Below are 13,843 nucleotides of genomic sequence, written 5' to 3'. Positions count from 1 at the left end.
ACACACACACACACTAGCACACACGCACACAAACGCACACACACACACACACGCGCACACACACACACACGCACACGTCTCTGGTTAATGCCAAATGAAGAAATGAGCCAAATCTGTTCAAAACCTTGGGACTAATGTCATATCCATCACACACACAACTAAACTAAACTAAAACACACTGTCTAAACACACTTTCAATTTCATGTCAGTGATGCAATTTACAGCAAGTAAATCACACCTAGTGTGATCTTTTCAAACTTTGCAATTAGGAGCACAATGTATCTGTTGCTGAAATTATTTCAGTAGTTTTTAGTTTTTTCATTATTGCTGATTGCAAGCGAACGCTTAATTGAAGACAAGGATATCTGGCGGCCATGTTTGTCCACCGAGAGAGGGCGTCGGTGTGGCGAGCTGATGCGGTTGCGGTCGCGGTAGACCCGATCGACCAGGCCATGGTGCCGCGTGGTCCGACTGGTGTCCAAGGCGTTCGTCTGGAAAGAGTTCTGCCAGGAGTGAGCACACTTCAACACTTTTAACAGACCTCACGTGCACCTGTTCATTCTAAGACAGGCACAGTTGATGGCTTACAAAGAGGCATCATGGACTGGAGCGGGGTATTATCTGAACTAGAAATTGTCTAAAATCAGCCAGAGATAATGCTCCTGAACAGCGGCTCAGGGATGGGCCAAAATAAGCTCAAAAGCAATGAGAATGCTTTGCCTCATAATCTTGCAAATGTTTAACAAATGGAAAGCAATGGAATAGGAAGCAATGGCATTCTCAGTTTGTCATTCTCAGTCCTGGTGTTGGTCACCTATGCCAGACTACCACTGTACAGTATGATGTGGAAACGTTTTCTCCCTTCTGATGAAGAAGCCATCTCACACCGCCTCAGCAGTCAAGTACATGGAGAAAATAATGTAAAGAAAATATACATAGCCATTGCACATCAGATAAAGCCTTACTTGGGCTGTTTGCAACTATTTTTGCAAGCCAAAAAATCCAGACATTTTGCAACTACTTGTGAACTTCACCCTTTCGAACATAGCATTGAAAGAGAACAGCTTTGGGAAGTGAGAAAGTTCTAGAAGCTCACCTGAAAAGGCAGGTCAGTGCTGCTATTTCCAATCTGATTGACATTGGGCAGTGACCCTCCATAGCACTGACCACGACTCTGCCCTAGTTGCAAATACTGGGTCTTCTGCAACTGCAACTGTGCAAAGTAAAAGTGCATGAATGACTGCAAAATGCATAATGGGCGAGTTCATGAATGAGCAAGATGAATGAGTGGGGGCCACTAGTTCTTAAGAGTATGAGTGGGGGGGGGGGGTACTTTAGGAGGGGGGGGCACTCAGGCACACTCAGGCTTCTTGCAGCAGTAGGCAAGGCAGTGAGAACAGGCTTAAGGGCCCGGCCAGTCATTTCAAACACAAGAAACTTCAATGAGGCTTAAAACCAACCCCTGGATCTAAATCTAAATGTACAACCAGACAGACGTTTAATCCCTCATTCCTGCTACAATAGTAGGCTACTGACTTCAGAAGTGCTATGAGAACAACTCATATTGTGGTCAATGATTTAGGATGCATTTAGACACAATAGATAAGGTGAAAGTTTTACTCATCATGAAAAGCAAAAAACTTAGTAAAAAAAAAGGGGAGAGCAGTCAACAGAGCACATTTGGTTATGACATTCAGAGGTGATATGAAATTCACATGATGAGCTCATTCCCTGCAAATTTACTTTGACAAGCATCGCCCTATAGATTCTATCATTCACCTGCTTTTATCATAAAGTGCAATAGCCAACCTCCCTTTTTTGAATGACAGGCTCGACAACCGTATAAATACAGGCTACAGTAAACCAGCGAAGAAGGCTTTGTCAGCTACTGAGTAGCCTAGGCTATAATATAATCAAGCGCCAGCCTTGAACTGCCGAACATCTCTGTTCACGTGTCTGCTACGATTATTTGCAAAACCGCATCCTGAGCAGCGGCGCATCAATCGGGGTTAGAGATATAGCCTATCTCTAACGACTGGCCACAGCTTTTATGTTATTGCATTAAGGATAATTTCGCGGTCTTCCTTATGATTGCCACTGAAAAACTAAGAAAACGCTTCCATATTACAAAGTTCTTTCCCCGTCTGTCATCCATGTAAGGTTTGGATAGGAAGCCATAGATTTCATTAGGTAAATAACTTAAACGTTAACCAGCAATACAGCTGGTAATCTATGAAAATGCATACTATATTTATTGTAAAATATTGCAAAATAGACTGATGTAATTATGGCAAAAACAAATACAGATATTAAGATGGGAGGAGAACTAACGTGGGGTTGACACTGATGTAAATCAGGTGCTGTCACTATCTGTGATTTAACGTTAGTCAACATACATATGCCGACACTAAGCTAGCAAGATGATAGCAGGTGAGCTCGCTGCCAAGGATTTTTGAAGCATCGTTACACTTGTGAAAACGCATAGCATGTTTGTTCACAGTAGTAACAGTAACAACCGTGCAGTTAAAAATAATCCATGAATGGCATGACACAACTGTTTTGTTAACCTAGTTGCCCGACTAGTAATGTGTCACCGTAATACACTGTAGCCTACAGACCTATCTAAGAAGCAACCATTGACATACTGGCTTGGCAGCGGTAGCTGTCTCTGGTTATTTTAATGTTGCTACGTATGGTAGCACGCCTGCGACAACGTCCGTAAGCAAAGACGCATACCCGTGCAGCTCTAGTTATGTTGAGATCCTTCATGACCTCTTCAAAGGCAGCTGTCTCCTCAGCCTGTTTCTGATTGTGTAAAGCGATTTTCTCGCTAAATTTTCGCGGATTGTTTGAGGTCGCCATCTTCGGTTCTTCTCCAAAACAGAACATTGCGTAACACGTGAGCAGCACTGGGCGTCGTCATGACGCGCAGAATGATGGATTTTGAAGTCCATGACATTTTATGAATGAAGTTTACATTACCACGGGTTTCTAAGTCTATAATGTCTAGAATAGTGATATAACACCATATGCAATATTTCTGCTCTCGTCTAAAAAAGGGGCTCATTCTGAAATACCCTCACATCACATGACAATATTGCAGATATATTTATATTAGTGTCATAATATACAACCCCCAATCAGAAAAAGTTGGGACGTGGTCTAAAATGCAAATAAAAACAAAATGTAATAATGTGCAAATCTCGTAAACTCATATTTAGCTGCAAAAAGGACACAGACAACATATCAAATGTTGAAATGACAAATTTGACTATTGCATGGAAAATATGCTCATTTTTAATTTGATACTAGCAACACGTTTCAAAAAAAGTTGGGACAGGGGCAACAAAATGCTGGAAAAGTTGTGTAATGATAAAGAAAACAAAAGGAGGAATATTTCACAACTAGGGAAACTCCATGGCAACATGATAGCCTATGATGAAGAGCATCCCAGAGAGGCAGAGTCTCTTAGAAGTAAAATGGGTATTCATCACTCTGTGTAAACCTGTGTGGACAAATGATGAAACAATGTAATTTTAATGCTTCTTAACATGATATTATGAAGTATTTGGAGAGTTCATTGTCTAAAGTACAAAATATCATTAAAACATTCAGAGAATCCAGAGAAATATTTGCAAACAAGGGATAGAGCTGAAAAACAATATTGGATGGCTGTGGTCTTTTGGACCTCAGATGGCACTGAATTAAAACCAGACCTGTTTCTGTGATGAAAATCATTGTATGGGCTCAGGAAAACTTTTGATAACCATTGTCTATGAGCACAGTTTGATACTCAATTCACAAATGCTAGTGTAAACTTTACCATGCAAAAAAGGAAATTGTATTTAGACAGAAATACCACCGTCTTATCTGGGCCTGAGCTTGTTTAAATTGGACTGAGGTAAAGTGGGAAAAGGTCCTGTGTTAGACCAATCAAAATTTGCAATTCTTTTTGGAAATCATGGACTCATCTGGGCTAAAGAGGAGAGGGCCCATCCAAGTATCCAAAGTATTGTTTTAGTGCTCTGTTCAAAACTCAACATCTATGACGGTGTGGAGGAGCATTAGTGCCTATACAGAATGGGAATCTTGCACATCTGGCAAGGCACAATCAATTCTGAATAATGTATACTGATTTTGAGCAACACCTACTGCCATCCTGGCAATGTCTTTTCCAGGTAAGACCTTGAATATTTCAGGAAAACAATGGCAAAATGAATAATGCACATATATTTTTTTAAGTATATTTGTTGGCCTTTTTTGCCTTTATTTGGACAGGACAGTGGAGAGTGACAGGAAGCAAGTGGGAGAGAGGGGTGGGATCGGGAAATGACCGCAGGTCGGATTCGAACCTGGGTCCCCGTGGGTACTCGGACCCGTATATGGTACAGGCGCATAGCCTGCTGCGCCACAGCACCCCCATAATGCACATATTTAAATAGCATTTCTCCATAATAGAGGAAGAGTCCAGGTGCTAAAATGGCCTATCTGCAGACCTGTCAAAGGTGCATCATGGAATGACAAACATGATTAAGAATACCCCATACTATAACTGTTGAGCAACTGAAATCCTATACATCGGGCAGGAATGGGACAACATTTCATTCTCAAAACTCTAGCAACTGGTTTCCTCAGTTCCTAAACATTTACAGAATGTTGTTAAATGAATAGGTGAAGTCGCACAGTGGTAAATATACCCCTGTCCCAACTTTTTTTGAAACGTGTTGCTGGCATCAAATTCAAAATGAACATATATTTTCCATGAAATAGTGAAATTTGTAAGTTTCAACATTTTATATGTTTTTATTTGCATTTTACACAACGTCCCAACTTTTTCTGATTTGGGGTTGTACATGAAATAGTCATGTCACCTTAGGCAATGACCTATTGACCTATAATAATTCACTGGTCACAGGGTGTAGTTGTCCCTACCATATAGGCTACTCATATGAAATGAATACACATGGCGTGTGCGATCGGGTTGGAAATGAATGTGTAGCCTAAGGTCAGTGTATATTAGCCTACCTTTTGTGTGCTGTAGAAGATCTTATTAGTTATTCCCAGATGATTGGAAACACTGGTGTGTGTGTCTATGAGGCTAAACACTCTAGGATGTGTGTTTCTCTGAGGCTAAACACTCTAGGATGTGTGTGTCTCTGAGACTAAACTTTATCCTGAAGTGTAGTTCATTCATGAAAAAGGAGCAATTGTGTGCACATCTACCCAACTCGTCAACAACAATCTTTAAATGTCCTACAAATTTGAAATGTTCATAAATGTTCTTTTATGTTTCAAACTCCAAATTATTTGAAGTTTGTGTGTTTGGTTGGGACCCGTATGTGCAGACCCTCTTCTCTTATTTAAGTATAAGTAAGTATAAGTATATATACTCTTTTGATCCCGTGAGGGAAATTTGGTCTCTGCATTTATCCCAATCCGTGAATTAGTGAAACACACACAGCACACAGTGAACACACAGTGAGGTGAAGCACACACTAATCCCGGCGCAGTGAGCTGCCTGCATCAACAGCGGCAAGAGGTTAGATGCCTTGCTCAAGGGCACTTCAACCGTGCCTACTGGTCGGGGTTCGAACCGGCAACCCTCCGGTTACAGGTCCGAAGTGCTAACCAGTAGGCCACGGCTGCCCCTGTTTCTGTCTCTTCAATATGTTTATTCATCATCACACAATAAAAATACACCTTACAACAATAGGGATAATTCCCAGGACATGATTAGAAGTGTTTTCTGTTTTTCATTACTTTATTGCTCTTGAGCTGGGGTTTTGTAGTGTGGTAACTCGGTGAGGTTAGCATCCATTGGAGTTCAGCGCGTTGCCACAAATGTTGGAAACACAGCAACGTCCTAACTCCCAACACAGAAACCTTCCGGCCAAAACAATGTAGTGACACAGAAGGCCAAGCAAGCTTTCTCCAAACACAAACTTGAACATGGAAATTTACAGTTGACCAAATGGGAAGTGATGACTTCCTGTCTTGCTGTTTGTCTACATACAGGATCCTCCCAATTCCACCTTCACTTACACGTGTCAGATGTGTAGTAATGGACTGCATGTGCTAGAGAACCTGGATTACAAAAAGAGTGTGTGGCAAGGGCAAAGGGGTGTTAAGGGCATCTCCCTGCAGGAGCTTGGTTTAGAGTGATTTTAAACAGAGGAGAGTTAACAGAGATCCTGTTGGGTGTTGGGTAACACTTTACTTGAAGGTATAAGAGTGACATGACACTGTCATGAACACATGACACATGAACCCTACCCCTAACTTGTCATGACAAAAAACAAACGACACTTAATGACAGAAGCTATGTCAAATGTTTACGACATGTTCATGACAGTGTCATGTCACTCTTATGTAAATACCTTCAAGTAAAGTGTAACCACAATGACAGTTTGTCTAACTAGTTTGTATTATTAGTCATGCTAGTGTTAAAATATATGTAAAAATCAAACCTAATCACGTGACACGTGACGCTGGACTACTGACCACAGGCCCAGTCTCTGTGTGTGTGTGTTTGCTGGTTAACGGCTCTGCAGTGGCATAGTGGTGATGAACAATAGCAGAAGTCTCGTGTGTACAGTAGGCTACCTGTCCCAAGTTGGGAGGAATTGCATGTTTCTTCCACTTTTATACATGGCAGCCTATTAATACTTATTTCCCCTCAGAGATGAATTCAAATCAGATGTCGGAGTTTAACAAAATGTTTATTTTGAACCACAAATTAAGCATTTTTGAAACACACAAGATTTCATTTTAGGCAAGTGATAAAAACAAACAAACAAACAAACACATACATACAAACGAACCGACTGGACAAAAAGACGGTAAAAGTGTCAACAAGAGAACATTCAGTGTCACACAGTTAGCTGTTTCCACATGTTGATTAGCATGCAGAACATTTGACAGACAGATTCGAAGTGCACACACATGAAGAGAAACGCATAGGAGTTAAGACCCTACATTCAATGTAGTACCACCACAGCACTCAAACAATGCCTACAAGTTAGCGTTTAGTATACTTTTCCCTTCCTCTCTCTCTCCCCATGTTTTGGTGGGGTCATCAGCACAACATAACCAACAGACATACTCTTCAGAATACAAAGTGCACATGATCATTCATTTTCAACTAAATCATTTCAAAGGAAGTCATCGCACAGCAAGAATAGCTTCTAAAGCGCTCCTTGGAACAAAGAAGTCTGCTGTGACAGTCATACTGGCAGCAGAACTGTCCCCCGTCAACTCAAAAGCTATGTGTGCTAAAATTAAACCTACAAAACAAATCAAAGTACTTGGTCAGTCACGTCTCTGTGGTCTGTACGCTCTCATAGAGGACGTGACAAAAACCTCTATTTGGAGCCTCTAGCGCAGTGATCAGCATGGTTTAAGTGATCAAAACAATATAGTGATCAGCATGGCTTAAGTGCCATGAAGGTCTTTTATTTTATTGATCCAAGGGATTATCTTTAAATGTTGCTAAACTGGTCATGGGTTCTGCATGTGTCCATAGTAAGCAGACACCACCACCACGTTGGACTCCAATTAATTTGTTCTTAGTCCAAAGTATTTTTGTGGTCCTCCTTGCTGGTTCCACTACAGTCCGTTAAATTGGTGGTGACTGTCTAAAAGTGCAAACGAGAGAAATCGCCTTCCTTCTCAATATAACAGATGACCTGTTTAAGAATGACCTGAAACTGGGCACACTTATCCCCCAGGAAAAGGGAAGTGTTTTCTTATGGAATGTGATCTAATGTTACAGAGAAAATAAGTAAACACAAAGGTAAGGTAAACAAACCATAATTAAATAACAATATCAGCAAATGTAATGTAACTTAGCTTTTGGCATTTTTGGGAGTTGTCAGCCAGACTTTTTAAATACATTCAAACAAATAAAATAGGAGAAAGAAAATGCAGGACTAAAGTATTAATACAACAGATAAAATGACAAATACTGTAAGTAGGGGCTTATTTCCCCGTGTCAGGATATTTAAATCTTCATGATGAGTAGGCTTAGAAAATGACCATCTAGGCTTTTCCAATCACCACTCTAGCTTTAAGAATGACCATCTAGGCTTTTCCAAACATCACTTCAGCGTTAAGACATCTTCATCATCAGGTGCAATACGATACATTCTAATTTCTTAAGACTTAAAATGCATTTGGGAAATGTAATGTGCTTTCTCAATTGTCATGCAATGCAACAATAATTAATACCAGTAAGACTTAAAATACACAAACCAAGGCAATATGGTGAAACCTTCTATATGGTTAGCCATTTAAGAGTCAAATGTTGTGCTTAAAAATAAAAAAGTGTAAATAAATATCTTCATTTTAAATGCCGCATGAACAAACCAGGAAGATAAGAGACTTTTTGTCTGTGTCCTGTTTCAGTTGCCCTTTAAGGAACACGGATATCCCTTTAAGGAACACGCATATCCCTTTAAGTCCCATAGTGCTCTGTTGCTGTAGCACTGGGTTGAGATTAGCAGTTGTAGTAGGTGTAATGTTAACAACGCACATCTATAAACTATGACACTCTTCCTTATCTCAGAGGCCCACGGTCACACAAGACGAGACAAGACGGCTACTGCAGGTGAGTCTCACACACACACACTCACACAAAACACACTGTGGTCACACACACACACGCAAAGGAACACACTGTGCTGAACGGAAGGAAAGTATACGAGCCTGTAGAGATAGTTACAATCAAATCTTCGTTTTCTCCCACGATATCTCTTACAGTTCTACACCAGGAGGATGTGCGCTCCGCACCTGTGGGTGAGCTGACAGGAGTGAAGGACTCATTTGGAAGTCTTCGTTGTGGAAGTTGTTCATGTTGGCAGGCACCTTAGCGTGGAGAACAGTGGAGCAGACAGAGACAGCGCCACTTACAGTGATGTGCGTCCCGTAACGTTGCACACAAACAGGGACGAGACGACAAGGCAGCATCTCCCTGATACCCATGACGCACCTGAAAAGAACATTCATTCAGAGTTTTGTCCCCTCACCTTGCCTTACCTCGCCGGACACACTAGCTATGGAATGTCCTGAGAGTTGTCTGCACAGTTTTGGGTCTAGAACACAAGCCTGAAAGGGGGACGGGGCGGGCAGGGGGGGTGAAGGGATCGCGGCCGTCAGCGTGTGACCCCCCGCGCTGGCGTGCGGACTAGAGGAGCTCACCGCTGAGTCGTGGTCTGTGGGAGTATGATCGGTGTGCACGCGATTCCTGCAAAGGACTCTGGGAAATGCAGGTCTCTCTCCCACTCGTCCGTCTCTGTGTTGTACACCTGGACGATGCTCGTGACGTTGTTCAGGTGCCAGTTGTAGCCGCCGACGACGTAGATCTTTTTCCCCAGGAGGCAGCAGGCCGCCTCTGATTGGCCGGCCCGCATGGGGCTGACCGTGGTCCACTGGTCGGTGTCAGGGACGTAGTACTCCACGGCCAGCACATCGAAGCAGCGGTCCACGTGGTCCATGCGGCCCCCCAGCGCGTAGACGCGGTCGCCGACGCTGATCATGGCGTGCAGCACGCGCGGCTCGTTCATGGGCGACTTGAAGTCCCACTGGTCAGTGGCCGGGTCGTAGCAGTGAAGCGTCTTCTTGTCCTCGACGGAGACCCCGTAGCCGCCGGACACGTACAGCTTGTCCCGGCACGTGGTGCCGGCGTGGCCCCAGATGCGCCGCTTCAGCGGGTCCACGTACGTCCACTCGTTCTTCTTGGGGCAGTAGCACTCGACGGAGGACAGGCTGCCCGAGCGATTGCGCCCCCCGGTGGCGTACAGCTGCCCCTGCAGCACGTTGAGCTGGAACTGGATCCGGCTCTCTTGCATGGGCTGGATGCGCAGCCACTGGCCGAGGTGCGGGTCGTAGCGGAAGCACGCGTCCACCGCGCCCTCGCCGCTGCGGTACTGCAGGTGCTGACCGCCCGCTACGTACACAAAGTTGTCCAGGACCGAGACGCAGGCGTGACTGCAGCCCGTCTCCATCTCCCCGAGCTCCTTGAACTGCCGAGCGGCCGCGTCCGGCAGGAATAAGACCTTGCTGCTGACCGTGCGGTCGTTGTCGGTGTAGGGTGTCCCTCCGAAGGTGATGAGCGACACCACGTCCGAGCGGATCAGCGTGCGGGCGGACTGCATCTCGTGCTGCCTGAAGGGCAGGATCTGGTAGTTGAAGGCCTCCAGGAGGTACTGGCGGCACAGGACGTCCTCCACCATGATGTCCACCGTCTGCACGCTGTCCACCAGCTCCGAGGAGCGCATGAGGGGGAAGCGCACGTGGCGGAGGACCTCGTGGGCGCGCGGCCGCCTCGACTCCTCGTGCTGCAGCCAGCGGGTGGCGGCCTGGAAGAGCTCCACCTCTTTGCAGTTCTTCAGCTTGTTGCTCTGCAGGAAGAAGACCAGGCGCTCCATGGGGATGTGCAGGAAGTCGTCCTCCTGGGCGATCTGCAGGAAGTGGCAGAAGGTGAAGGCGTCCACCGACTCCTTGAGGGAGGCCAGGCTGAAGGTGGTGGCCATCTGGCCGATGTTCAGGCACGTCTCCACGCTCATGGCCGACTTGAGGAACTCCTCACACAGCTCCACCACGGGGACCATCTGCAGGAACACGGCCGCCCCCAGCACGTCCTGAATGCAGTCTAGATCCAGAGTGACCTCGGAGCTGTACGCAAAGTCAATGATGTGCTTCAGGCCCCGAGCAGACAGGCCCTTCAGCTCAATGGTGTCCTGCTTGGACTCCTTCATGCCTCCGGTGAACATAGCTCTGCGGAGAGGACCCGGAGGGACCGGACGTGAGGCAGGGCAGGAGGAGGGAGGAGAGAAGTCAGAGGTCAGAGATTAAACAGCACAGTAAAAAACACTCAAATGTGTGCAGACATACTGTATCATTGGGTCATTTATTGTTATAAAACTGTAATATGATAACTGTAATAACAGCAAATACATCAGACAGAACTTTGCAGAGCCAATTCTACTTGTGTCTCCCTACTAACAACACTTTCCATTTCACCTGAAGTAGTCACTGCAGGAGGCAAGCACTGCCTTATGGACTTGGAACCGCTCTTCGTTGATGGCCAGCACTACGTCCAGCAGTTGTCCTTGTTCACGCAGGGCCGACAACCCCTGCAAGAGTGTGGTACTATGTGTGGGAGCAGAAAACGTGCAGCGCAGGGTGCTGTTCTTGTTAGCCATACTGCAAAGGAAAGCAACGCATTCTCATGGTCAGTTAATCATTGACTTATCAGACATCTAGCTATACTCGCATTTCCAAACACAGACATCTCGCTATACTAGCACTTCCAAATAAAGACATCTCGCTATACTAGCACTTCCAAACACAGACCCTATTCTTGTCTCCAGGTTCCCAGAACAGTCATCAACACTAAACTTTCAACTGCCAGTTGTCCTAAATTATTCAGTAATCTGAAAGATATCTCCTCTGGCAGCACGCTTCGCAGAGCAGAGCAGCCCCTCTGTGATCGTCTACACGCAGACAAATGTAGACACAACACAGTGTACTGAAACAAAGTCCAGTCCAAATGACAAGGTCAATTCTAAAATGGTTATGTTCATTTGAATGTATGAAACCAGAAGACAGCGTGAGCTACCATGAGCCAGGCGTCCCTGGAAAGCAACCTAGTTCACATAGTGTAATTAGCAAGCAAAATGGATCATAAACGTGCAAATGCATTCGCTGCTTAACATAAAGCGAGCTGAGATTGGTAGCAGCCCTTGCATTATTGATGTGCAGGCTGTGTTATTTGAAACCTATACGATTAGATTAAGACAATAGAAATACACAGTAAATGGACAGAAAATCAACCTTTCCAACAAAACAAAGTAGCCTACACCCGCCCACCCACGCGTCACTAGGAATTCCCAGCAAGTCGATCATAAGCGCACGCACAAACGCCTCGTCTCCCATTAGGCTACCTTTTATGAACCGAATATAAACACATTTCCTTGCAGCCTAATTACTTGTGGAAGTGTGAGAACGCAACCCGTTTGTTTGCAGGTTTCGGTCCTTCCATTATCATCCTCACCTGTTCTGTGAGCGATTCGAGAACCCATCTAGCTCCGCCATCTTCGATTACAAAGTAAATTGCAGAGGGCATCATGCGTGAATATGACTGCTTACCATGATGTTGACATTTCTCTCCATATAGCCATTTAATTAGGCAATCGGAAATCATTTAACACCACTCGTGTCCCTCATTAACAATGTAATTAATTCGTTCTGCTAGTTACATAATGGACCTATTGCTTCTGCGAGCCAGCTCATGCCTACGAGATAGTTAAAGCACACGCAAATACTTGCGTCTTGACACCGCCCTTGTGGAACACTGTGCTACCCATAAAGTCAAGTGTAACAGAACAAACCGCGGATATTCACTATCAAGCAGTAAATTCTAAGGCGCTGGCTAACCATTCACTTTCTACTCCCCGCAACCAGCTGGTCCTCGTCTCCGACTGCGTAGTCTGCTGCCACCAGCTGCAACGGAGTATACTTGTGTGCAAAGTGGGAATGACAGTGTCCTATGTTTCTGGCTGTAGTTGTGTGATGTCGATTTAACATTTTACTCATACGCCAATTTGCCTTTTGTAATAAATTACTTTGTTTCGCGCTTTTTAAAATTATATTTCCAGTTAGGCTTTTAAAACATATGGGTCTTGAATGAAAATGTTGTTATGATATTTCCCTGGTAGAGAGAGTAGGCTGTGTGGATTAATGTCTGCATACTGTATGTGTGTGTACCAGACATACATGTGTGTGTGTGTGTGCTTATTAAGGGTGGACTGGGCCATTAATTCACACCTTAGTGAAGGTTGCTCTTATTCATATGTTTCCTGAATCCTCTCTACCCAATGGAGCCATCTTCTGTGAGTTATGCATCTATGGTGGTGGCTAGAGAGGCAAGAAGTCAGAGCAGCCCTTACAAGCAATAACAGCACTGCATTGCTCTTCAGAAAAACTGGTATAGCTGCATTTTTGTAATGGAATGGGGAAGCCCAACAAGAAATCTCTCTTCCAAGAAAATTATCGTCTGCCATGGCCCAATGATAAATAGGCCCAGCCAAAACAGTCACATGTACAGTAGGCTAATGGAGGGGGCATGGGGTGATTTGTGCCGGTTGCCAATTGGGCCACAGAGGGAGGCCTGTGTGGGCCAACAGACAGTTTTGGGTCCCCACCACTGGAGTCTTCCGGATGTACTAGTTCATCTCATGTTTTTGTGATATATAATGCGACGAGGAAATCTGACCATTGTGAACTGATGGATATCGTAAGCTTCCAATGAATGAGCAAATTGCCTAATTATTGCCTAATTGGTCATGAGCAAATTGCCTAATTACCCGTGCTCTGAAGAAGAAGATTATGTCTATTTGACATCTATGCATTATGTAGGCCCATAGCCTCCCTATGGAAATGTAGCACAGCATGCATGGGTGCGCCCTGGAGCGCTGTAGCTTCATACTCCAGCCCAGTTGGTGGCAGTAATGCTCTGCGATGACGCGTGCAACTTCTGATAGCACGGTACAAAACAGAAGTAGAGGCCCACGAGGGTGGTTTAGGACTCTGGAGCTTGTACACTGAGTAATGTGCATTTTATCAACTAACTAGCCAGTTATCTTTGTCATTTAAGAGCATAACTGTACATTTAACAGTATACCCACTGCGAGGAGGAAATGGCGGATTTTTCCTCGTTGGGTTTATCGGACTGGCTGATTCAACAATGTAAACAAATGGGCATCAGCAAACCAACTCCAGTCCAGGAAAATTGCATACCAGCAATTTTAGAAGGTAAGAGATAAAGATAAGACACTGTTGATTG

At 44.5% G+C, this 13,843-nt stretch overlaps 3 protein-coding genes across 8 annotated transcripts in view; 1 reads left to right on the top strand and 2 right to left on the bottom strand.

Moving 5' to 3' along the window:
- Positions 1–2,887, bottom strand: part of crtc1b (CREB regulated transcription coactivator 1b) — a 21,662-nt gene extending 18,775 nt beyond the window's left edge. The window contains 3 exon segments of the mRNA XM_042111540.1: positions 366–503; positions 1,097–1,213; positions 2,737–2,887. Of these exon segments, the coding sequence (XP_041967474.1) occupies positions 366–503; positions 1,097–1,213; positions 2,737–2,862 (381 nt within the window). The 5' untranslated portion in view covers positions 2,863–2,887.
- The window catches only part of klhl26 (kelch-like family member 26), a 21,671-nt gene that overhangs the window by 7,690 nt on the left and 138 nt on the right, over positions 1–13,843 (bottom strand). Inside the window, exons 1-3 of one of the 6 annotated variants that reach the window (XR_006035297.1) lie at positions 12,053–12,568; positions 11,020–11,202; positions 7,035–10,773 (exon numbers count right to left, since the gene is read on the bottom strand). Coding sequence is in view for 4 of the 6 variants with exons in the window: in XM_042111549.1 (XP_041967483.1) it covers positions 9,192–10,773; positions 11,020–11,202; positions 12,053–12,093 (1,806 nt within the window). In the remaining 2 variants the exon portion in view is untranslated. Of the gene's footprint in view, positions 1–6,703; positions 10,774–11,019; positions 11,203–12,052; positions 12,569–13,843 lie in introns of those variants that run through there. The other 5 variants (XR_006035298.1, XM_042111549.1, XM_042111551.1 and 2 more) reach the window with 5 other exon arrangements.
- The window catches only part of ddx49 (DEAD (Asp-Glu-Ala-Asp) box polypeptide 49), a 6,272-nt gene continuing 5,958 nt past the window's right edge, over positions 13,530–13,843 (top strand). Inside the window, exon 1 of the mRNA XM_042111566.1 lies at positions 13,530–13,812. Coding sequence (XP_041967500.1) covers positions 13,698–13,812 — 115 coding nt within the window. The 5' untranslated portion in view covers positions 13,530–13,697. The remainder of the gene's footprint in view (positions 13,813–13,843) is intronic.

The sequence above is a fragment of the Alosa sapidissima genome, chromosome 12 (assembly GCF_018492685.1).
Source record: "Alosa sapidissima isolate fAloSap1 chromosome 12, fAloSap1.pri, whole genome shotgun sequence".
Lineage (NCBI taxonomy): Eukaryota > Metazoa > Chordata > Actinopteri > Clupeiformes > Clupeidae > Alosa > Alosa sapidissima.
This window is presented reverse-complemented; position numbering and strand designations above follow the sequence as displayed.